Genomic DNA, 22,923 nt, shown 5'->3' with positions numbered 1-22,923 from the left:
AATATATAATAACCAGTGTTGGGTGTATTGCTTTTAGCTGTAACGCAGTAATATAACGCAGTACTGCTGAAATGTGGGTAATATAATACCCGTTACAATTCTCAGTAACAGTTACAACACACTTAAACCCGACATGATGTTTTGTTTCTAAGAATTCACAAACATCGCGAGACATTCTGACACCAGAGAAATAATTGTGCAGGTAGAATATTAACTCAGTAAGCCTGTTTCCTATTGGTTCAGAGGGCTGCAGGAACAGATTCACAATGCAGAGCTGCAGGAACAGATTCACAATGCAGAGCTGCAGGAACAGATTCACAATGCAGAGCTGCAGGAACAGATTCACAATGCAGAGCTGCAGGAACAGATTCACAGTGCAGAGCTGCAGGCCGAAGCACCAGAAGGTCACTCTCTCTGGGTCTGCTGCTTGAACCCAGAGACCTTCAGAGACTCGTGGCAGAGTGTTGAAGATCTGCAGCCTCTGTCCTCTGTGGAATCGCCGGCTTTCAGAAAGCTTGTCAGCCAAATCCCCGTTAACACACCAATGAGCAGGTGAGCTAACGCTGCATAGAGACTGGTTCATATCCAGCAGGTCACAGGGCCGTGCAGAGGCTCCACTCACATGTTATTAATGACACACAGAGACGTCACGGTACCGGTATCACATATTATCCAGCCCACTGAAACGGAGCAGGAGTTTAATTTCAGCATACTGCCATAGAGAGCTTTAATTAATGAGCTGCAGTAAAGTACATGTTAGCATTTAAAGCCAAACTTTAGAGGTTATTCTGGTGAGAGTACCTCAGAGGAACTCAGAGGAACTCAGAGTAGTGTAACGCATCACAGTTCAGAGACAGTGATGATGTAATGTACCTTATTACTTTAAGAAGACAGGAATAAGGAACATGCACTGGATCACATTCTGGAAGTAACTTGCCCATCACTGATAATAATAATATTATAATTTTGATTTGTGAGGTCAACAGATCATCCATTTTAAAAGCAGATGTTGCTCATATTTTTAAGGTTTATGAAAAAATGTGTGGACAAAAACAACTTGGGTAAAAAACGCTTTTGCTTTAAATTACAAAATATACAACAGCAGACTTTTGTAAGTGCAATGATGACATTTTCACTACGAAGTCAGCAATACAGCAAGATAATTAGAAATACTTAAAAACAATAAAGACATTTCCTGCAGCAAACCTGAGTCATGTTGCCCTCAAGACCCCCTGATGAACTCATCCTGCACCTGAGAGAGGAAAAGAGACAGCGTGCAGCACAGACTCATTGAGGAATCTTTATCTTAAAACTACACGATATATTCAATTTAATGCATATCTTTATAAGCAATCACAACATGGGTAATCAGGGCATTAAAACAGGCACATGCACATCACTTGATTGTATATTAGGGAATGTAAAAGCAGGTCAATTAAGAGTTTCACTTAAAAAACAACACACACTGTAATAACATCATCCCTAAAATGCATTAATCCAGTCCTAAACACACACACACACACACACACACACACACACACACACACACACACACACACACACACACACACACACACACAATGCAGCAGCTTCACCTACCTGGGTGTGAAGGCACACTGAAGCACACGGAGAGAAGCAGCAGTCTTTATAAACACTTTGAAACACGAGAGCATTTAGTCCATCGTCATCGTTGCACTCTTTCCCCAATCCTCTTCTTCCCTAAAATACAAATATACACAGAGGTGGGAGAAGTACTCACGTCTGGTACTTGAGTAAAAGTAGAAGTACTCAGGTCTTGTACTTGAGTAAAGTAGAAGTACTCAGATCTTGTACTTGAGTAAAGTAGAAGTACTCAGGTCTTGTACTTGAGTAAAGTAGAAGTACTCAGATCTTGTACTTGAGTAAAGTAGAAGTACTCACGTCTGGTACTTGAGTAAAGTAGAAGTACTCAGATCTTGTACTTGAGTAAAGTAGAAGTACTCAGGTCTTGTACTTGAGTAAAGTAGAAGTACTCAGCTCTTGTACTTGAGTAAAGTAGAAGTACTCAGGTCTTGAACTTGAGTAAAGTAGAAGTACTCAGGTCTTGTACTTGAGTAAAGTAGAAGTACTCAGGTCTTGTACTTGAGTAAAGTAGAAGTACTCACGTCTGGTACTTGAGTAAAGTAGAAGTACTCACATCTGGTACTTGAGTAAAAGTAGAAGAACTCAGATCTTGTACTTGAGTAAAGTAGAAGTACTCAGGTCTTGTACTTGAGTAAAGTAGAAGTACTCAGGTCTTGTACTTGAGTAAAGTAGAAGTACTCAGATCTTGTTCTTGAGTAAAGTAGAAGTACTCAGATCGTGTACTTCAGTAAAGTAGAAGTACTCAGGTCTTGTACTTGAGTAAAGTAGAAGTACTCAGGTCTTGTACTTGAGTAAAAGTAGAAGTACTCAGATCTTGTACTTGAGTAAAGTAGAAGTACTCAGATCTTGTTCTTGAGTAAAGTAGAAGTACTCAGGTCTGGTACTTGAGTAAAGTAGAAGTACTCAGATCTTGTACTTGAGTAAAGTAGAAGTACTCAGGTCTTGTACTTGAGTAAAGTAGAAGTACTCACGTCTGGTACTTGAGTAAAAGTAGAAGTACTCAGGTCTGGTACTTGAGTAAAGTAGAAGTACTCAGATCTTGTACTTGAGTAAAGTAGAAGTACTCAGGTCTTGTACTTGAGTAAAGTAGAAGTACTCACGTCTGGTACTTGAGTAAAAGTAGAAGTACTCAGGTCTGGTACTTGAGTAAAGTAGAAGTACTCAGATCTTGTACTTGAGTAAAGTAGAAGTACTCAGGTCTTGTACTTGAGTAAAAGTAGAAGTACTCAGATCTTGTACTTGAGTAAAGTAGAAGTACTCAGATCTTGTACTTGAGTAAAGTAGAAGTACTCAGGTCTTGTACTTGAGTAAAGTAGAAGTACTCAGGTCTTGTACTTGAGTAAAGTAGAAGTACTCACGTCTGGTACTTGAGTAAAGTAGAAGTACTCAGATCTTGTACTTGAGTAAAAGTAGAAGAACTCAGATCTTGTACTTGAGTAAAGTAGAAGTACTCAGGTCTTGTACTTGAGTAAAGTAGAAGTACTCAGGTCTTGTACTTGAGTAAAGTAGAAGTACTCAGATCTTGTTCTTGAGTAAAGTAGAGATGTACTCAGATCTTGTACTTCAGTAAAGTAGAAGTACTCAGGTCTTGTACTTGAGTAAAGTAGAAGTACTCAGGTCTTGTACTTGAGTAAAGTAGAAGTACTCAGATCTTGTACTTGAGTAAAGTAGAAGTACTCAGATCTTGTACTTGAGTAAAGTAGAAGTACTCAGGTCTTGTACTTGAGTAAAGTAGAAGTACTCAGATCTTGTACTTGAGTAAAAGTAGAAGTACTCAGATCTTGTACTTGAGTAAAGTAGAAGTACTCAGATCTTGTACTTGAGTAAAGTAGAAGTACTCAGGTCTTGTACTTGAGTAAAGTAGAAGTACTCAGATCTTGTACTTGAGTAAAGTAGAAGTACTCAGGTCTTGTACTTGAGTAAAAGTAGAAGAACTCAGATCTTGTACTTGAGTAAAGTAGAAGTACTCAGGTCTTGTACTTGAGTAAAGTAGAAGTACTCAGATCTTGTACTTGAGTAAAGTAGAAGTACTCAGGTCTTGTACTTGAGTAAAGTAGAAGTACTCAGATCTTGTACTTGAGTAAAGTAGAAGTACTCAGATCTTGTACTTGAGTAAAGTAGAAGTACTCACGTCTGGTACTTGAGTAAAAGTAGAAGAACTCAGATCTTGTACTTGAGTAAAGTAGAAGTACTCAGGTCTTGTACTTGAGTAAAGTAGAAGTACTCAGGTCTTGTACTTGAGTAAAGTAGAAGTACTCAGGTCTTGTACTTGAGTAAAGTAGAAGTACTCAGGTCTTGTACTTGAGTAAAGTAGAAGTACTCAGATCTTGTACTTGAGTAAAGTAGAAGTACTCAGATCTTGTACTTGAGTAAAGTAGAAGTACCAGAGTGTAGGAATACTCTGTCACAGTGAAAGTATTCTAAATGTTCCTCCAGTGAAAGTAGAAAGTACTCTCCTCTAAATGTACTTAAAGTAGCGACAGTAAAAGTAGTCATTGTCTGATTGGTCCATTTCAGAATAATATCTCTGATATGTTTTATAATGATTGATCATTAAAGTGTTCTCAGAGCTGGTAAAGGTGCAGCTAGTTTGAATGGCTTTGTATACTGCAGGGTAGCTGCTGGATTTACTGCAGGTGAACTACAGTCTGATTTAAGGGAGATTATATCTACCATCATTCATCCTAATCTGCCTAGCAACTAAAGGGGTTAATTATACACCGATTCGGTGAGCGATTTGTGTATGTCGCCATCTAGCGACGGGGCCATTGCTGCGGTGTGCGTGCTCAATCATTACACTCATTATCCATTCAACAGTCATTGATGCTATCAATAATAGCAAGATAACCATAACCCCAAATGAATAAAGTTACTTGGTTGGACGATGTCAGACAGTGGCCTCCAGTTACTGATGAAGGTATCTGAAATTACTGATATTAATTCATGAATTAATATAATTAAATATTAGTAAACGGAAAGTAGAAGGAGATGTAAACACAGCTAGCTTCCGTTGAATTGACTTACTGACCTTAGCATGCTAACTAGCATTTAATCTTTAAGGACAGCCCACGTGATTAAAAAATAATGTAATTATTAATGTTGGAATTAAATACTTGTTTCAGCAATAAGTATGACATATTAAAATAGGATACAGCAAGAAAATAGACTGTCAACACACATCGCTATGTGTTGACGTTTGTTGTAGCTAACATGCTAACGCAAGCTTACATGACATTTCATTAACATGATATGGCTGCGACGTGATCAAAAACAAAAACACTTTTTTGCTTCGTTTTAGATATTCAGGAGTATGTTATTCTTCGGCTGGCCAGTGATGACCAACAAAACAAAAACTACAGGTCACTGATAGAAGGTCAAAACTACCTGAGCTCTGGATGGGTCGGGCAAATACTACATTGCTTTTTGGACGACCATGTCATACTGAAAGGATCGGTGAGGTTTTCCCAGGCCATCCACAGCCACCACACTGTGGAAGTTACAGTGAGAGATGGGGGGCATGTTGAGAATGTGAAGTGTGACTGCATGGCTGGCAGAGGAAGCTGCTGCAGCCACGCTGCAGCACTACTGTACACCGCACGCACACCGCATCAATGGCGGCCGCTCTACTTCCGGTCACTTCGCCGAATCGGTGTATATGTAGTGCAGTAAAAGTACACAGGAGCTCTAAATTTAACCCCAATATGAGATCAAATGTGTTTATATTAAAGTAGATAAAGTTACTACTTGGTTCAGTCAAGTCTTTTATTCAGAGAGTTTTATATAGATGGAAACATTGTAATATTACACACTGAAATGAAGCATCTACTTTCCAAACGGTGGTTGCTGATGTCCTTTTAACAAACACAAAATATTGTATTCAAAATCAATGTAGATTTTTTTTACATTTGACTTCTCTATATGAACATAAATATTAAAATAAAAAACAATTTTTATAAATATACATTTTAAATATAGTTTAAAACATCAAATAAAACACAAATAGGACAAATTCAGATTTCAGCTTTTATCTGACTCTAGTTCTCACATTAGATCACAGTCTGTTTGCCAGCTCATACAGTCCTGTTGTGAACCCAGAAATGTTGAGTACCCCAAAGTTTTATGATAGAAATGTATAGTCCAGGTCCCGGGTAACTTTCATATGTCTGGCAAATTGAATCATAAGCATAACTAGCATTAACTAGCATTATACCCAGGTAGAAAATAGGTTTTTGTGGCCGATTTGGAGAATTATGGAGTCGCTTTGGGGGTTATTGAGGTTGCTGAATCCATTTCTGATAGTTGGAACCAGGAAATGGTCATATGTGTACTAATCTTTACTAATTTCTGGTAGATTTGGAAGTTTTATGGGATCATTTTGATTGGACAGATGTTTTAATAGGTTTACTTCAATGAGAACATGCAGCTGAACACTTGACCTCTAGCCTTTAGTTGACTTTATATCAGTCATACAAAATAAACAAAGTAAAAAGGATGTTATGAAGTTTGTGACCAAATATAAATGTGTTTAAGAGACTGCAGGCGTCATGTCTGACACGGCGTTGTTCTCCGAGTGGTTTTTCCTCATGATGACTCAACACAGCAGGTATCTCCTCATGTACCTCCTGAAGTTCTGGTCCCTCAGTCCGTACACGATGGGGCTCACGAAGCGAGGGATTATCTGGATGAAGACGTACGAGGCGAAGCGAATGTCTCCGTGCCGCAGCGGCAGTACGTAGATCAGCGCCTGCTCGAACATGGGCCCCACGTATGTCAGCATGCAGAGCAGCAGCTGGAAGCCGTGCAGCAGGATGGTGTTTTGGGCCTTCTTCAGATCCCCCTTCACTCCTTTAGCTGCAAACAGGATCCTGAAGTAGGTGTAGAGCAGCGTGAGCCACACCAGGACGAGACACACGATGTGCGACGCGTCCCTCTTCTTCAGGCTGTACGAGCTCCTGAACACAAAGTCTCGGGCGCACAGAACCTTGGACTGGAAGAAGCTGAGGGGCTCGGTGGCCAGCAGCAGGAAGAGGTCGGGCATGATGGAGAGCGCACTGACGGCCCAGATCAGAGCCACCAGGGCCAAGGTGTTCCTGACGGTGCAGATCCGGCAGTGGTGCAGCGGGAGGCAGATGGCGATGTAGCACTCCACCGCCATGCCGGCCAGGTTCAGGGGCGTGTTCAAGGTGGCGAGGATGGCGAGGAGGAGGAAGAGGAGGCAGGAGGAGACACTGATTTTGTACAGGGCGTAGCTGATGATGTGCAGCAGCGTGGAGAGGGTCAGCTGCATCATGTCGTTCATCACCAGGTGGATGAAGAGGATGTAGCGCGGGTTGGAGTAAAAGATCTGCGGGGGAGAGGAAATAAGTGGCAGAGCACTGAAAGTGTGGCGAGATGAGTCTTATTTATGAGATTAATTACAACAGTACATTTATTTAGCAACTTCCACATAACAATACACAGAGAGCAGGTGAACCAAACAACAGCATATAAACATAAGAACGAAAAACAATGAAGCAAAAACACACATGAAGAATAAATGAAAGACAAAATAAAACAAATACAAGCAACAAAAAAAAAGTGAGTTTTTAAAAGAGTTGATAGATTTTGCAGCCGTAGCTCAGGCAGGTTTTTCCACATATACAAAACCCTCTAATAACCCCCCCCCTGACCCTCAGCCACTCCATGGACACTATGCATGACATTAATGCACACTACGATCAATATCTTGTCATTTACATAATGTTAGTCCTGCACAACCCTCCACATTACGTGACAAAACAACAGTCATGCTGTGCCTAGTTTCTTTGAATGTCTGTATTTTTATGTTTCAATATTTGTTTTTAAATATATTTCTTTTCTATTTTTTGGTTGTTTATCTTCTTTATCTGTGTATTAGTATGCATCAAATACACCAAGGCAGATTCCTCGTATGTGTAAACCTACTTTGCAATAAACCTGTTTCTGATTCTGATAACCTGACATTATGCTCATATTTAAACGGTGCATTTAAAAAAAACAAACGGATTTTTTGGAAAACATGAAAATGAATTTTACATTTTTTAATTCTGAGTGGTGACGTCTATCTCCTCCCAGCACAACCCCCCCTCCCACACACACACACACACACACACACACACACACACACACACACACCTGGTGCTTCCTGAAGGTGTGTATCAGGGTGCCGTTGATGTAGTTGATGGAGATGCAGAGCGCCGTGACGATCACGTTCTTGTAGACGGCCGCAGCGAAGCTCTGAGTCCCAGAGGCAGTGGAGTTCACAGAGGAGAAATTCATGTTGAAAATGAGGAAATCCTTCCTGAAAGAAAAGCACCGATAACAGTTACTAGATTATTGCTCAATTAATAAAACTATTTTAAAACAAAACTAAAAGTAAAACTCTTCACTGAAAATATGATGAAAACAATTGTACCATAATTATACTAATACTACTTCTGCTATCATTATTATTAATAATAATAATATTAATAATAATAATAATAATTTATATTATTAATAATATAAATTATTATTATTAATAATATAAATTATTAATATTATTATTAATAATTTATATTATTAATAATAATATAAATTATTAATATTATTAATAATTTATATTATTAATAATTATATTATTAATAATATAAATAATTTATATTATTAATAATATTAATAATTTATATTATTAATATTATTAATAATATAAATTATTAATATTATTAATAATAATATTAATAATAAGAATAAAAAATTAAAAAAGAATAAAAAAATTAATAAGAATAATATTAATAATTTATATTATTAATAATATTAATAATATAAATTATTAATATTATTAATAAATAATATTAATAATTTATATTATTAATATTATTAATAATATAAAATATTATTAATAATTATATTATTAATAATTATATTATTATTATTTAAATAAATTATTATTATTAATAATATTAATTTATTTAAATAATAATAATATAATTATTAATAATAATAATTTATATTATTAATAATAATATGACATGTCATCATCATCATCATCATAATAATAAATTAGAACAATATTTTCTCAGAATCTTTTAAGTTCCTCAAAGTTAATTTTTTATTAAAAACTTGATCGTATGAGAAGCACTGATTCATTTATATATACACCACAAATCGTATTACTTTAAAATACAATGTGTGTTTCCCTCTTTCCAATCTAATTAACTTATTCTAAAATATTAAAACATTTTCTTAAACCAAATATTTGTGTTGTTTTTTTTATCCACAACCGTTTTTATATTTTTAATTTCCATATTTGACAAAAACAATTCAGCTATGAAAATACTGATAGTACCGCTACTCCTACTCCTACTCCTACTACTACTACTACTACTACTACTACTACTACTACTACTTCTACTACTACTACTACTACTCCTACTTCTACTACTACTACTACTACTAATAATAATAATCGTGCCTTTCAAGTTCCACAATGACACTTTATTGTTCAAAATAAATCATGAGACTCACTGATCCAAATACAAAAATTTCTAAATCGTTTTTCTTCAACTTATTCAAAAACATTGGTGGAGTTTTTCTGTGCACAGCCACAACCTGTTCTCATGTTTACTAAGGCCTTCTTTTTTTAATACACACCATTGAAAAACAATATAGTAAACCATCAAGTGTCCAGAACAGAAGTCATTGTTATTTAGAAAATCATTTCTTAGTTCAATATGACAATCATTTTAGATTGATATATTACTTCTCATATCTTTGGTTTCATTCTGTAATAATTCAGAGCAGCTGGTAACGCCAACTCTCTCTGTCTGAGGAAACAGAGGAGCATACAGGAGCCATTACAACATGAACACCTGTCCCATATTTCAGTGAATAATACAGAAAATACCCCCCCACCACACACACACACACACACACACACATACACACACACACACACACACACACACACTCACCCAGCATGTAGCAGCAGCCGTCACATCACTGCAGTGTGTCCTGTTTTCAGGCAATTTTTATAAGGATATATGGATTCAGTTGGGATTATGTTGGTTCAGTCGTGTGTGTGTGTGTGTGTGTGTGTGTGTGCTTTCATGTTTTTTGACTGGCGGGAATAGTTTCACATTTAAAAATCAATGTTGATATTATTTTCAAACACGTGACTTTCGTTGATGGGATGTAGACAAAATTAGCTGAGCATTTTCAAATGAGTGCTCTTTTCTAAAAATCAATGCAGTATGTAAAAATATAGGAAAGAAGAAAAGACCTAAAAACAGTGATATTTATTATACTTCATTTAGTGATACAGAACCAGATATTCAACTTAATATGAGATTTATGGGAACAAGAATTATCAATATGCGGAATAAAGAGAAACATGACAAATTAGTGTGAAACAATAAGGGTAGTATTCTGAAATAGTAGAGACTACTAACAGATTCAAGTTAAAGAGTCTCTACTTTAAAGAGTCCTCTCCTGCTGATGTTCAGGTGTATATCAGTATGTAGAGTCTCTACTTTAAAGAGTCCTCTCCTGCTGATGTTCAGGTGTATATCAGTATGTAGAGTCTCTACTTTAAAGAGTCCTCTCCTGCTGATGTTCAGGTGTATATCAGTATGTAGTGTCTCTACTTTAAAGAGTCCTCTCCTGCTGATGTTCAGGTGTATATCAGTATGTAGTGTCTCTACTTTAAAGAGTCCTCTCCTGCTGATGTTCAGGTGTATATCAGTATGTAGTGTCTCTACTTTAAAGAGTCCTCTCCTGCTGATGTTCAGGTGTATATCAGTATGTAGTGTCTCTACTTTAAAGAGTCCTCTCCTGCTGATGTTCAGGTGTATATCAGTATGTAGTGTCTCTACTTTAAAGAGTCCTCTCCTGCTGATGTTCAGGTGTATATCAGTATGTAGTGTCTCTACTTTAAAGAGTCCTCTCCTGCTGATGTTCAGGTGTATATCAGTATGTAGAGTCTCTACTTTAAAGAGTCCTCTCCTGCTGATGTTCAGGTGTATATCAGTATGTAGAGTCTCTACTTTAAAGAGTCCTCTCCTGCTGATGTTCAGGTGTATATCAGTATGTAGTGTCTCTACTTTAAAGAGTCCTCTCCTGCTGATGTTCAGGTGTATATCAGTATGTAGTGTCTCTACTTTAAAGAGTCCTCTCCTGCTGATGTTCAGGTGTATATCAGTATGTAGCGTCTCTACTTTAAAGAGTCCTCTCCTGCTGATGTTCAGGTGTATATCAGTATGTAGAGTCTCTACTTTAAAGAGTCCTCTCCTGCTGATGTTCAGGTGTATATCAGTATGTAGAGTCTCTACTTTAAAGAGTCCTCTCCTGCTGATGTTTAGGTGTATATCAGTATGTAGCGTCTCTACTTTAAAGAGTCCTCTCCTGCTGATGTTCAGGTGTATATCAGTATGTAGAGTCTCTACTTTAAAGAGTCCTCTCCTGCTGATGTTCAGGTGTATATCAGTATGTAGTGTCTCTACTTTAAAGAGTCCTCTCCTGCTGATGTTCAGGTGTATATCAGTATGTAGAGTCTCTACTTTAAAGAGTCCTCTCCTGCTGATGTTCAGGTGTATATCAGTGTGTAGCGTCTCTACTTTAAAGAGTCCTCTCCTGGGACATGTCTCCATGCTTCAATGTTCAGAAAGCTCTTTATGTTTCTCATCCTGCCTGTTCTGCAGCACCTCTGTTCGCCCTCTGTCTGAAATCAGAGCCCAGTCTGCTCTGATTGGTTAGTTGGCCGGGGCCGTTGGGTATTGGCCAATCGGCCCTTAGCCTATCACGTACAATGTGTTGGAGCGCTAGCCAATAGAAGCACGAGTGTTAAATAGTGATGTCACTATGTTAGGAACGTTAAAAAAGGAGTCCTGTGGTGGATATTAAGGTGTGTGTGTGTGTGTGTGGGGGGGGGGGGGCTGCATACACACTACAGGACAGCAACACTCCTAAAAAGAATAATAGGGCGTCTTTAATTGAAGGCTGCTTTATGGTTGTTTGTGGATGGAACAGATGAAGTATCTCCTCAGGTACCTCCTAAACTTCTTGTCCCGCAGCCCATAAACCAACGGACTGATGAGTCGAGGCAGAACATGCGTGAGTATTGAAAGGATGAAGCGGATGGTCAGCACCCCTCTCGGGAACAGGATGGTGAGGCCCTTTAAGGCTAGGTAGAAGACGTAAGTCAGCATGCAGAGCAGCAGCTGAAAGCCGTGCAGCAGCACCGTTTTCCTGGCCTTCCGACTGTCCGCCGCAGCCGCCTTAGCCGCGCACATTATCTGGAAGTACGTGTAGAAAAGAGAGAGCCAAATGATCAACAGACACAAGATGTTGGACACGTCTCGCCTCTCTTTAAGAACGGGGTTTCTGAAGATGTTGTCATTCAGACAAAATACCCTGGAGCCAAAGAACCCCAGGGTCTCTGAGGCCAGAGCGTAGAAGATATCCGGAAGTACGGTGAGGAGGCCGATCAGCCACATGACACCGATAACGGCGTACGTTTTCCGCACCGTGCAGATCTGGGAGTGTCGGAGAGGGAAGCAGACGGCGACGTAACGCTCCACCGACATCACAGCGAGCGTGAACGGGTTGTTGACGTTGGCTAATATAGCAATGCTGAGCAGGAGCATGCAGAAGGAGACGTTGAGGGTGTAGACGATGTAACTCAGGACCTGGAGCAACGTGAAGATGGTCAGCAGGACGATGTCGTTCAGCACCAGGTGGATGTACAGGATGTAGCGAGGGTTCATGTTGAACACCTGCAGGAGCAGAGACAAATATAGATATAATCATGCTGCTAAACACCTATGCTTTGGTACGCGATCAATAAAGGTTTCTAGACTTAAACTGTATGACTCTGAAGATAAGTTTCACATAATTGGAGATACGTTTTCCATGGATCATTTAATCCACTTAGCTGGAATTGCTCTATTGTAATTATAAAGCTCCTTATGTAACCGGTGGACTTTGGTATTCTCTGCGTTGTGTGTTGATTAATACGCTGCAGGCCATTAATGTCTTTGGAGGCGATCTCTGTTTATTTCTGACGGCGAAAAGGGGAACAACAAAATCCTTTTGTCAATCAGACTTGTGTACTTCAAGCCTCTACGCAAATCAAACAACACAGGAATATGTTAGAATATTACACAGCGAGTCAAAGCTGTAAAACAAATTCCATAACCCTAGCTTAACAGCGGAAGTTACTACAACCACAATGTCGCTTACCTCTCCCATGTAGTACAACAGCAAAAGGGCAGAGGTAGCGTGGGAAACACCCCTTTATAGGAGGGTAACCCCCAAAAGTGGACGTAGGGGTACATAAGTTGAGTCTCACTAGTTCCTCATGTCAGGTTAAAACACAGATTTTGGGTAATTATAACACTAAATATTACATGACATATTATTGACCCTGTTACACTTATAAAAACTAGATGTAGAAGAGTAGAAACTTGCCTACTCTGAATACTGTGGACAAGAGCAATTTGGGGTGTCTTGCCCAAAGACACAGGGACATGCTGACTGCAGCGAGAACTTGTGTTACCCCGATTCGTTCAACGCCCTAGGCCACTGAGCCACAGCTTCCCACCCTGTCCGCACTGTGCAGCTCCTGCAGAGACCTCCGAGCTTCCCCCGAAGTGTCTCACGGAGATACCGCAGGTCCTTCCTTCCTGCAGCGCTCAGACTGTACAACCAACGGCCCCTGGTAGACCCTGATCATTTCTTTAGCCCTGGGTGTGTACTAACTTACCTACTTTATTCTAGTTTAACTAATGTGTGCCTTCTACTATATACTAATATGTTAGCTGTGTTATTGCATGCCTGCTTTTTACCTGCTATGTCACTTTTGCTGGAACAAAACAAACAAAAGGATTTCTGATTCTGATTTTTACACCTGTGCACACACATTCAATATGTATTTACCTGGTGCTTCCTGAAGGTGTGCACCAGCGTGCCGTTGACGTAGTTGATGGAGATGCAGAAAACCACGGTGATCACATTTTTCATGATCGCCACGTTCAAACTGTCCCGGTACACGACGGTGGTGAAGTTACTCATGACACCGTCAGCGGCCGCCAAACCTGAGAAAGACAACGGAATAACGGATGGGATTTATCAGCAGGTCAAATCACTTCTACCAGGCATGTAAATTAGAACAAAGGCTCTCCTCAAATATAAAACTTAGATTTGGCATGAAAGCTTGTGCAGAACAAGTTACCATGTCTCAGTTACCTCCTGCAATGCAACACACTGTATAATTAAGACATAACATGCATAAAATGGTGCAGGTAGAAGAAAAGTGTAAGTAAAATGGTGTTGAACAAGGGCTAACAATTCTGAAAAAGAAAGAATATTTTGTATTCATAATCAGGACTGTCAGTTAAAGGGGAACACAAACCTAATATACATTTTTAGGGTCATAGCCTTATTAGATTTGCTCTCAGTTTTGAAAATGAAAGGCTGTGCAGAAGAACAACTAATGTCTCAGGCTCCTCCAACAATGCAACATTCAGATAAAAATAAATAAGCAAAATAGAAAATGAATGGATATCTATTGGTTATTATCAGGAATGAAGTTGGTTAAAAGATTGACCTCAGTCTGAGTGAAAAATGAACTTAATATTAAAAAATATACGGATTTGTTTCCAGCATTGCACTTTTTCTTCAACTATAAGATTTGCTTACATTAAAGATTAAAAGTTAAAAATGAAAGGCTGTGCAGAAGAACATCTCATGTCCCTGTTTGCTCCAGCAATGCAACATACAGAATAAATAAGACCTAAAGTATTTAAATAAATAAAACAGCGCAAGTAGAACAATGTACACAAACATGGCAGGACAATTCTGAATATTAATTCATATTTAATAGTTGTTATCAGGACTGAAATTGGCCAAATATTTCACTCAGTATAATGTAGTACAACTTATTTTTGGGGCATTTTTAAAGGGCATTATTTGCATCATAGCCCGAAGGTTTAACGCTCCTTAATTTAAGATTCAAAAGCTTTATGCACAATAACTAAAGCTCAGTTGTTGTGTAGAAAAACAAGCCTCTGGATGCATGAACAACGCTACACACAGCATACTTTACACATATTATATAACACAGTGCATGCTAACTGCAGGAATAAGTAGACTATATACATTAATACAGATAAAACAGACAGAATACATCATGTAAACATCACTATATTAATCAATAATGCACAGATACTGATCATTTATATTATTTGAAATGGAAATGTGCATTGAAACATTTTATGTTTAATCTGATCTGGCTCAATAATTATACTTTTTCAATGAAATATAATCAATAACTCCGACTATGTTGCATTTAATGTCCCAATATGATCCTGGAAAGCAGTTTTTTAACACTTGTAAAATCTCTGCTTTGGAAAATGACTATCATCCTCATTTGCTATATATTATATATACACATGCCTAACAAATAGAGTAATATCTGCTTCTACATGAAAGAGGAAAGACAAAGAATACGTACCAACCTATAATCTCATGCGGGGATCACACACAGTAAATCAAGCGTCTTTGCGTATCATTTCCATATATAGAGACTGTGTGTGTGTGTGTGTGTGTGTGTGTGTGTGTGTATACTTTCTTGGGTTAACTCTATGTTTACGCTGTTATAGATGAAGAGTGAATCATGCTGTTAGATTGAAATAAAAAAAGCTTATTAGAAAACATCACCAAATATTTCCTGTTGTTCTGTATGTCATGCTCCTCTTACTGTGGGTCATGTTCCTCTCCTTGTTCCCCAAAATCCAACAATGGTTCTAAGTTCTCCGAGAAATTTGGAACACCGCAGTTACACAATCCGCCATTTACAAATCAGGTGCTACGTTCATGCAGACCGAGGTATGTAATTCAACGGGACTATTAGATACGCTGCCCGGCCCAAATAAAAGGTCACTCTAGTATCCGTTGGACCACCTTTATCTTTGATTACGGGACCCATTCTCTGTGGCATCGTTTCCACGAGCTTCTGCAACGTCTCAACATTTATTTCTGTCTTGCATTAATTTTTCTCCAAGATCTTGTATTGATGACGGGAGATTCAGACCACTGCGCAAAGCCTTCTCCAGCGCATCCCAAAGATTCTCCATGGGGTTCAGGTCTGGACTCTGTGGGGGCCGATCCATGTGTGAAAAGGATGTCTCATGATCCCTGAACCCCTCTTTCACAATCTGAGCTCGATGGATCCTGGCATTGTCCTCTTGGAACATGCCGCTCCATCAGGGAAGAAGAAATCCATGGATGGAATAACCTGGTCCTTCAGTATGTTCAGGGAGTCAGCTGACCTCATTCTTTGGGCACGTTGCTGAACCTAGACCAGACCAACTGCAGCACCCCCAGATCATAGCACTGCCCCCCCAGGCTGGGGACCTCTCTTTTGGCCGGGTAGTGTGTGTTATGTAACGCGCTGTAAGCACTTGGAAAAGCCCTAAAATAAATACCCTGAGTTATTATCAGTCCGTCCTCTTCTGGGGCCACGCGGTGAGCAGGAAGCGGTTGATGAAGGGCGAGATGAAGGTCAGCATGCAGAAGAGCAGCTCAGTATGTAGGTCTCTACTTTAAAGAGTCCTCTCCTGCTGATGTTCAGGTGTATATCAGTATGTAGAGTCTCTACTTTAAAGAGTCCTCTCCTGCTGATGTTCAGGTGTATATCAGTATGTAGAGTCTCTACTTTAAAGAGTCCTCTCCTGCTGATGTTCAGGTGTATCAGTATGTAGTGTCTCTACTTTAAAGAGTCCTCTCCTGCTGATGTTCAGGTGTATATCAGTATGTAGAGTCTCTACTTTAAAGAGTCCTCTCCTGCTGATGTTCAGGTGTATATCAGTATGTAGAGTCTCTACTTTAAAGAGTCCTCTCCTGCTGATGTTCAGGTGTATATCAGTATGTAGTTTCAGAAATCTGGTCACCTTAACTCACAGTCCAATACAATACACACACACTTCAAAGAAACATATATAACATATATGCATGAACACATAAACATCTCACAGTAATTTACATCATGCACCAAGCAACACGTGTCTACATGGTACTCTCACCTTCACCGTAGCTTGCCAGCTGCTAACCGCTAGCGTGACATTGCACATAAGTACACATAACTGGACAAACCAACGATTACAAACATATCACACTCAATCACAACACTTATAACCCTTATACTGGGACTATTGTGTTATTGAAAGACTTCAAACCCACCTGTATAAGGAGAACACGGTGTTTTAGACCCACCCTTAACACTGCGTTTATCAAAACAACCTCAATCTTAGCTAGCTTCTGCTACGTAGCCAAGATGGCGGCCGATGAGTGTTGGAAGTGCGCACTACACTCAGGGACTCAGAACAGCAACACAGAAGCAAGTTGTTCCGGTTTTTAGTTTTTTTTATAGAAGTAAGATGATTAACATGTGATCTTGTGACCACATCACTTCAGTATGTCAGCACAATGAAGGAAACCATCTGCTTTGCCTTTCAAACAGAAAAACCCTGCATCAAAACTGCACCATCAGCTGGTCTCCCCTCACTCTGCATGCTGCGCAGGATGCTCATTAGTTTGGTCTTGGAGGAATATCATCCGAAGGCCCGATTCCTTAATGATTTCAGCTGTGGTTTGATGCTTGTTTTTCATCACCGGGTGTAAATGACACTAAGGATGCAGTTTTAGCTTGACAGAATGAGTATGAGCTGGTGTTTGGAGGAATACTAGCAGCAGAAATGACAAGGCCATGATTTGTGTTGTAGTTTGATGGGTTTTACTTTTATTTTAAAAGCGGCTGTTTTTCCTCACACTTTAAAAAGGACATTACATGTACAGTTTTTCTATTGGAAAGTTGGTTATTAGCTTGTTTTCTGAGACATTTCAGTCAAAAAAATGACACGGCCTGATTCTTTGATGAGTTTTAGCTTTATATGGATGCTTGTTTTGGCTCTAACACCAGTTGTCTTTCCTCACATTGTAAAAATGACATTATGCATGCAGTTTCAACATGACTGAAAGATCATTTGCTTGTTAGCTTGGAATATAAGCAGCATTTTTACTTGGTACGATGGTAATAAGTAATAAGCAGGTCTTTCATCCTCACATGGTGTAAATTACACTATGCATTCAGTTTTAACCTGACTGATTATGAGCTCGTTTATGGAGGGAAATTACTGTTGCAGCACAAAAACGATAATGGGTTTTAGCTGTGGTTTGGAGCTTGTTTCCACTATTGCAGTTTTGACCTGATTAGAAAGATGTTACCTAGTGTTTGGAGGCTGATTAACTGCAGAAGCAACAACGCTTGATTCTTTAGAAGTCTTTGCTCCAGGCCATGGTTTGATTCTTGCTTGTAGCTGAACACATTAGATGCTTTTTCAAATGCTGCCTAAACGTCTTGTCTCGCAGCCCGTACACGATGGGACTGAGAAACCTGGGGAGGATCTGCACGATGATATAGCTTATGAAGAGGACATGCGTAAAGTTTTCAGGGAAAGTGTAATACAGAGCCTTGTGAATCATATGTGCTACATACGTTAGCATACACAACAGGAGCTGAAAGCCATGGAGCAGGATTGTATTTCTGGCTTTCTTTGCATCTCCGCTACCCTTAGCTGATTTAGCTGATTTAGCAGCTAAGAAGATCTTAACGTAAGTGAAAAACAAAGTGAGCCAAACACAGATTAGGTAGATAATGTAGGAAACATCCCGCTTTTCCAGGTGCACAGGGTGGTTGAACAGGCTATCCTTATTACATATAATTGTGGAGTAAAACAGCTCTATGGGCTCTGTTGCCAGAATAAGAAACACATCTGGCATCGTTATAACCACACTCATGGTCCACATCCATGCAATCAGAATATAAATCCTTTGGACGGTGCAAAGCTCAGTGTGCCGCAGCGGCAAACAGATGGCGATGAAGCACTCCACCGCCATCACGGCCAGATTTATCGGAGTGTTGAGTGTGGTGAAGACCACTAAGAGGAGGATGACGCAGCATAAGGAAACATTGATTTTGTTGGAGATGTAGCTTAATACAAACAGGCTGATGGTTAAGGTCATCTGGATCATGTCGTTCACCACCAGGTGGATGAAGAGGATGTAGCGGGGATTCAGGTAGAATATCTGCGGCAGAAGAGACATAGCAGTCAGTTCAAACATCTAATCTCATTTCTCCATCTGTTCCTTTGATTAATCACAATCATCGTGACATCTGAGCGGACTTATTTCTGTCCAGTGATGAAGGTAGATGAAATGCTATGTAAATGTTACTTTGATTAATCAATGATGAAAATAAAGGAAGGCAATTTAAATGAAAACAAGCTGAAAAGCAGTTTTGGGATTAGGGCCATTTATTAATAATAATAATAATAATAATAATAATAATAATATTAATAATAATATTATTAATATTATTATTATTATTATTATATTATATTAATAATAATATTAATAATAATAATAATAATAATAATATTAATAATAACACAGTGCTTTTATTTTAGTTCTTTGCATGTAATACATCAATTCTGTGGATAAAACCCACGTGAGTAATTCAGGTGCTAGTTGAAATGCCTCTGTGTATCTGGCCTGGGACCATTTGCCGAGTGTCATCCCTCTCTTTTCTCAGCTCTATATCTACAATAAAGGCACTAGTTGCCCCCCAAAAATATTTGAAAATGTAATCAAAAATAAGTGGAACTGACAAAAACACAGTTATTTTGATGATGTAATTTAAGAAAGGATAATCCTTTAAAACATTACAAATATTAAATGATGATGGTAATGTCGTGAAATAAACCTATTTAGGGATCTCAGTCAGGGTTCTGACTTTAGGCTCATAGTTCTCACATTTCCAGACAAAAACAAATCTGAAAAAATGAATATAGTTCTGAGTGATCTTTAGGTCAGATTACATGTGGCCGTCACTCTCTCTCTCGTAGATGTGCAATGCAAAATGTAAACCACATTGTTACAATACAAAGCTTAATATTACAGATAGAGTTAAATATCAAATCACTTTCATATAGAATGAATATTTACAGTGTAAGAACATCATAATGATACCTAACATCACAGAGAGGTTGTCTGTAATAAGATGTGGTTATACACCAACCAGCTCTCTCTCTCTCTCTTACTGATTTACTGACACTAACCCTTAAACACTTCTAAATAAAACAATATAATTCATATGATAGAAAACTCAGCTGTAATAAGAGATGATTGGTACCTGGTGTTTCCTGAAGGTGTGTATCAGAGCCCCGTTGATGTAGTTGATGATGAGGCCCAGAGCCAGGACGATCACATTTTTAGCCACAGCCGTACTGAAGGAGTCTCGACCTCTCCCAACGACGGACACGTTAAAGCCAAGAGACGAGGAATTCATTCTGAGGATCTTCTGTCACAAATATTAAGTTTATGCACACATTTAAAGTTCAATGCATTCTTTCAGTTTGACCAACAGTAGAGGGAAAAACACCTTGGTTATGCACCGAGAATACAGCTCATCTACAACCAGTTCAACAGATCCTTTACTTCTTTACAGGAAAAGCATCCATAAGAAATATATTTATAATATTTGCACAGGTTTTAAATATTTCACGAGGTAAATAACACATTTCATATCAATAACAGGTCCCATATGGAGTATAGTAGATAGCTCTTCCATCAAGCATTGGATCATTAATGAGAAAGATTAGGAAAAGCTAAATAAGCAGTTATAAATATATATACATGTTGAAGGATCACACAGTTCAAAAGGATTGCATGATAATAAACAACACACTATATTGCAGAAACAGTGTGACAGCATTAATGACCTGCCTACTTCAGCATGTAACTCCACCTTGATCAGTACTGAAGGAGCCTGAGATCTGGTTCATTGCTTTGTATAGAGCATGGTGATCATAGAAAGGTGGGTTATTGGACCATGAGCTGCCTGTCAAAACAAGGAGGAACACCTCTAACCTCTGTGCATCTTAACTGTAACTATCGACAATCTAAAGGGGGGGTGATACTGAAACATGAAACATCTATAGGTTTCAAGGTCTTTTAAAAAACAACATTTTGATGCGTTAAGCTTTCCAGATTAATCACGAGTGTTCCCGCATTAATGTCCACAGCGCTGTTATAATTATTCTCTGTTAGAAAGGTGCTTTCCTGTAGTGAGTTCAAGAGGTTTCTGTGCATGTAAATGGTCTGCAAAGGCTAAAATCCCTGTGTTCCCTATAGAGTTTCTATCCCTCCCTGCATGAAACGCCTCCATTGGACTCCTTTGTTTACTTACTGAACATAGTGACATCGCTCTGTAACACTCACGCTACTATTGGCTTGCACTCCAACACATTGCACGTGATAGACGAAGGGGCGGGACATCTCTAAGCGGTTGACCAATCATGACAGAGGGACCAGAGCAGACTGGGCTCTGGTTTCAGACGGAGGGGGAAAAGAGGTGCTGCAGCACAGGCAGGATGAGAGAGATAAAGTTGCTGCTTGAGACGAGTCAATCAATCAATGAACAACCTTTTTTGATCGGACATTATGACCACAGACTTTGATATTTATTGGACTTCAACACATTTTTATAGTCAAAGACCAATAAGACACACTCAAACCATATAATTAAGTGATGTGAATCCACAAATGTATTTCTGTATCTCCGTTTTATAGTACATTCAAAATATATTCACGATACACTTGTCCTGACCCAACATGAGAAATGCATCTTGAGGTACCCCCTGAAAGTCTTGTCTCGTACACCGTAGATGATCGGACTGATTGCTCGTGGCAGGATCTGTTCTACAATATAGTAAGCAAAGAGGATGTCTGGACTGTTCTGAGGAAACCGTTGCAACAGATTATCTCGAAGCTGGGGGGTTACGTATGCCAGCATGCAGAGCAGCAGCTGAAACCCATGGAGCACGATTGTGTTTCTGGCTTTTTTAGCATCGTCGCTTGCTGTCTGTGCAGTGGAGAGGATTCTGAAGTAAGTGTAAAAGACAGTAGTCCAAACTACAACGAGCAACAATATATATGTGATATTTCTCTTCTCCAAGATGATGGGACTTGGGAAAACATTGATTCTGCGGCAAAAAATACGAGAATGAAAGAAGTCCAGTGGCACTGTGGCCAATGTGATGAACAGATCGGGGAGCACAGACAACATGGTAGTCGTCCAGATCAAACCAATCAGCATCAGCGTTCTCTTGACGGTGCAGATCTGTACGTGGCGCAGAGGGAAGCAGATGGCGATGTAGCACTCCATCGCCATGCAGGCCAGGTTCAGAGGCGTGTTTTCAGTAGTGATGATAAGAATCAGGATGCAGATGCAGCAGATGGAGACATTGATTGTGTAGAAGGTGTAGCTGATGATGAACATGAAAAGTGACAGAGTCATTTGCATCATGTCGTTGACCACCAGGTGAATGAAAAGGATGTACCGAGGATTCATGTAGAAGATCTGGAGGGTGGGAAAAAAACAAAATATAAGACAAGGTTTGGATAACCTGGAAGTCTGAGGGTCAGCTTCACCATTAAACCAGGTGAATGGGTGATTCCAAACACAGCATTTTCCACTTCATCATTTCCAATTGACCGCTACCTAATGAAGCTACCTGCATTCAGACATCTGGAGTGTGCTGTGGTTCAGAAATATCTGGTGTAACACCTGACACTAGGTGAAGAAATCTCTTTAAGGGAAGACATGTTCTTGGGAGGTCAATAGAAAAATGATCCTCATTTGTCTCCAACTTCCATCATCCATGCCCCTTATCCCTTTTTCCCTACCTTCATTAATCCCTTCATCCATTCAACCTGTCATCCTTCCATCCCTACATTCCTTTGACCCTTATCCCTTCCTCGCTATATCCCTTCTTCCCTCCCTTCCTTCATTCCTCTATCTGACAAAAGAAACCTGCTTAATTGAACGTGATGTTAAAGGGAAATGCCAGGTTATTTTTATTCTAAGGCTACTGCTAACTGTAGACCTACGGTAAGAAATACTTGTTGATCGAACCAATCTGTGCTTACAATGAATCCATTCGTTGACATCTTCCTATAGAGTTGCTAATAACTTCCTTTGAATTCATTATTAATGGCTTAACGTTAAAGGAAAGTCTGACCTGGTGTTTGCAGAAGGTGTGAATGAGGCCGGCATTGATGTAGTTGATGGAGATCCCGATCATCACCACAATCAAATTCTTGGCCACAGCTTTAGAGAAGGAGTCTCGATACTGTATAACCACGGTGACATTGGCAGAGGACGTGTTCATTCTTTGAAAACTGAAA

General features: G+C 39.2%; 4 protein-coding genes across 4 annotated transcripts; all 4 read right to left on the bottom strand.

Annotated features, from left to right (window-relative positions):
* Positions 1-6,214: 6,214 nt before the first annotated feature.
* LOC134883423 (odorant receptor 131-2-like) lies at positions 6,215-7,920 on the bottom strand. The gene is made up of 2 exons (XM_063911783.1): positions 7,777-7,920; positions 6,215-6,967 (listed from the first exon to the last, which is right to left on the bottom strand). Exons 1-2 carry the CDS (start codon positions 7,918-7,920, stop codon positions 6,215-6,217), a joined length of 897 nt encoding a protein of 298 aa, XP_063767853.1.
* A 3,701-nt stretch (positions 7,921-11,621) lies between these two features.
* On the bottom strand, positions 11,622-15,872 carry LOC134882242 (odorant receptor 131-2-like). Its single transcript, XM_063909852.1, has 3 exons — positions 15,710-15,872; positions 13,555-13,712; positions 11,622-12,392 (listed from the first exon to the last, which is right to left on the bottom strand). The coding sequence occupies exons 1-3, from the start codon at positions 15,870-15,872 to the stop codon at positions 11,622-11,624; spliced, it is 1,092 nt and encodes a 363-aa protein (XP_063765922.1).
* Positions 15,873-17,949: 2,077 nt separating this feature from the next.
* On the bottom strand, positions 17,950-20,028 carry LOC134882241 (odorant receptor 131-2-like). Its single transcript, XM_063909851.1, has 2 exons — positions 19,868-20,028; positions 17,950-18,762 (listed from the first exon to the last, which is right to left on the bottom strand). The coding sequence occupies exons 1-2, from the start codon at positions 20,021-20,023 to the stop codon at positions 17,950-17,952; spliced, it is 969 nt and encodes a 322-aa protein (XP_063765921.1). The 5' UTR covers positions 20,024-20,028.
* Positions 20,029-21,322: 1,294 nt separating this feature from the next.
* LOC134882240 (odorant receptor 131-2-like) lies at positions 21,323-22,907 on the bottom strand. The gene is made up of 2 exons (XM_063909850.1): positions 22,758-22,907; positions 21,323-22,096 (listed from the first exon to the last, which is right to left on the bottom strand). Exons 1-2 carry the CDS (start codon positions 22,905-22,907, stop codon positions 21,323-21,325), a joined length of 924 nt encoding a protein of 307 aa, XP_063765920.1.
* Positions 22,908-22,923: the final 16 nt, after the last annotated feature.

The sequence above is a fragment of the Eleginops maclovinus genome, chromosome 20 (genome assembly GCF_036324505.1).
Source record: "Eleginops maclovinus isolate JMC-PN-2008 ecotype Puerto Natales chromosome 20, JC_Emac_rtc_rv5, whole genome shotgun sequence".
Taxonomy (NCBI): domain Eukaryota; kingdom Metazoa; phylum Chordata; class Actinopteri; order Perciformes; family Eleginopidae; genus Eleginops; species Eleginops maclovinus.
Note: the sequence above shows the minus strand (reverse complement) of the source record. Positions and strands in the feature narration are given on the sequence as shown.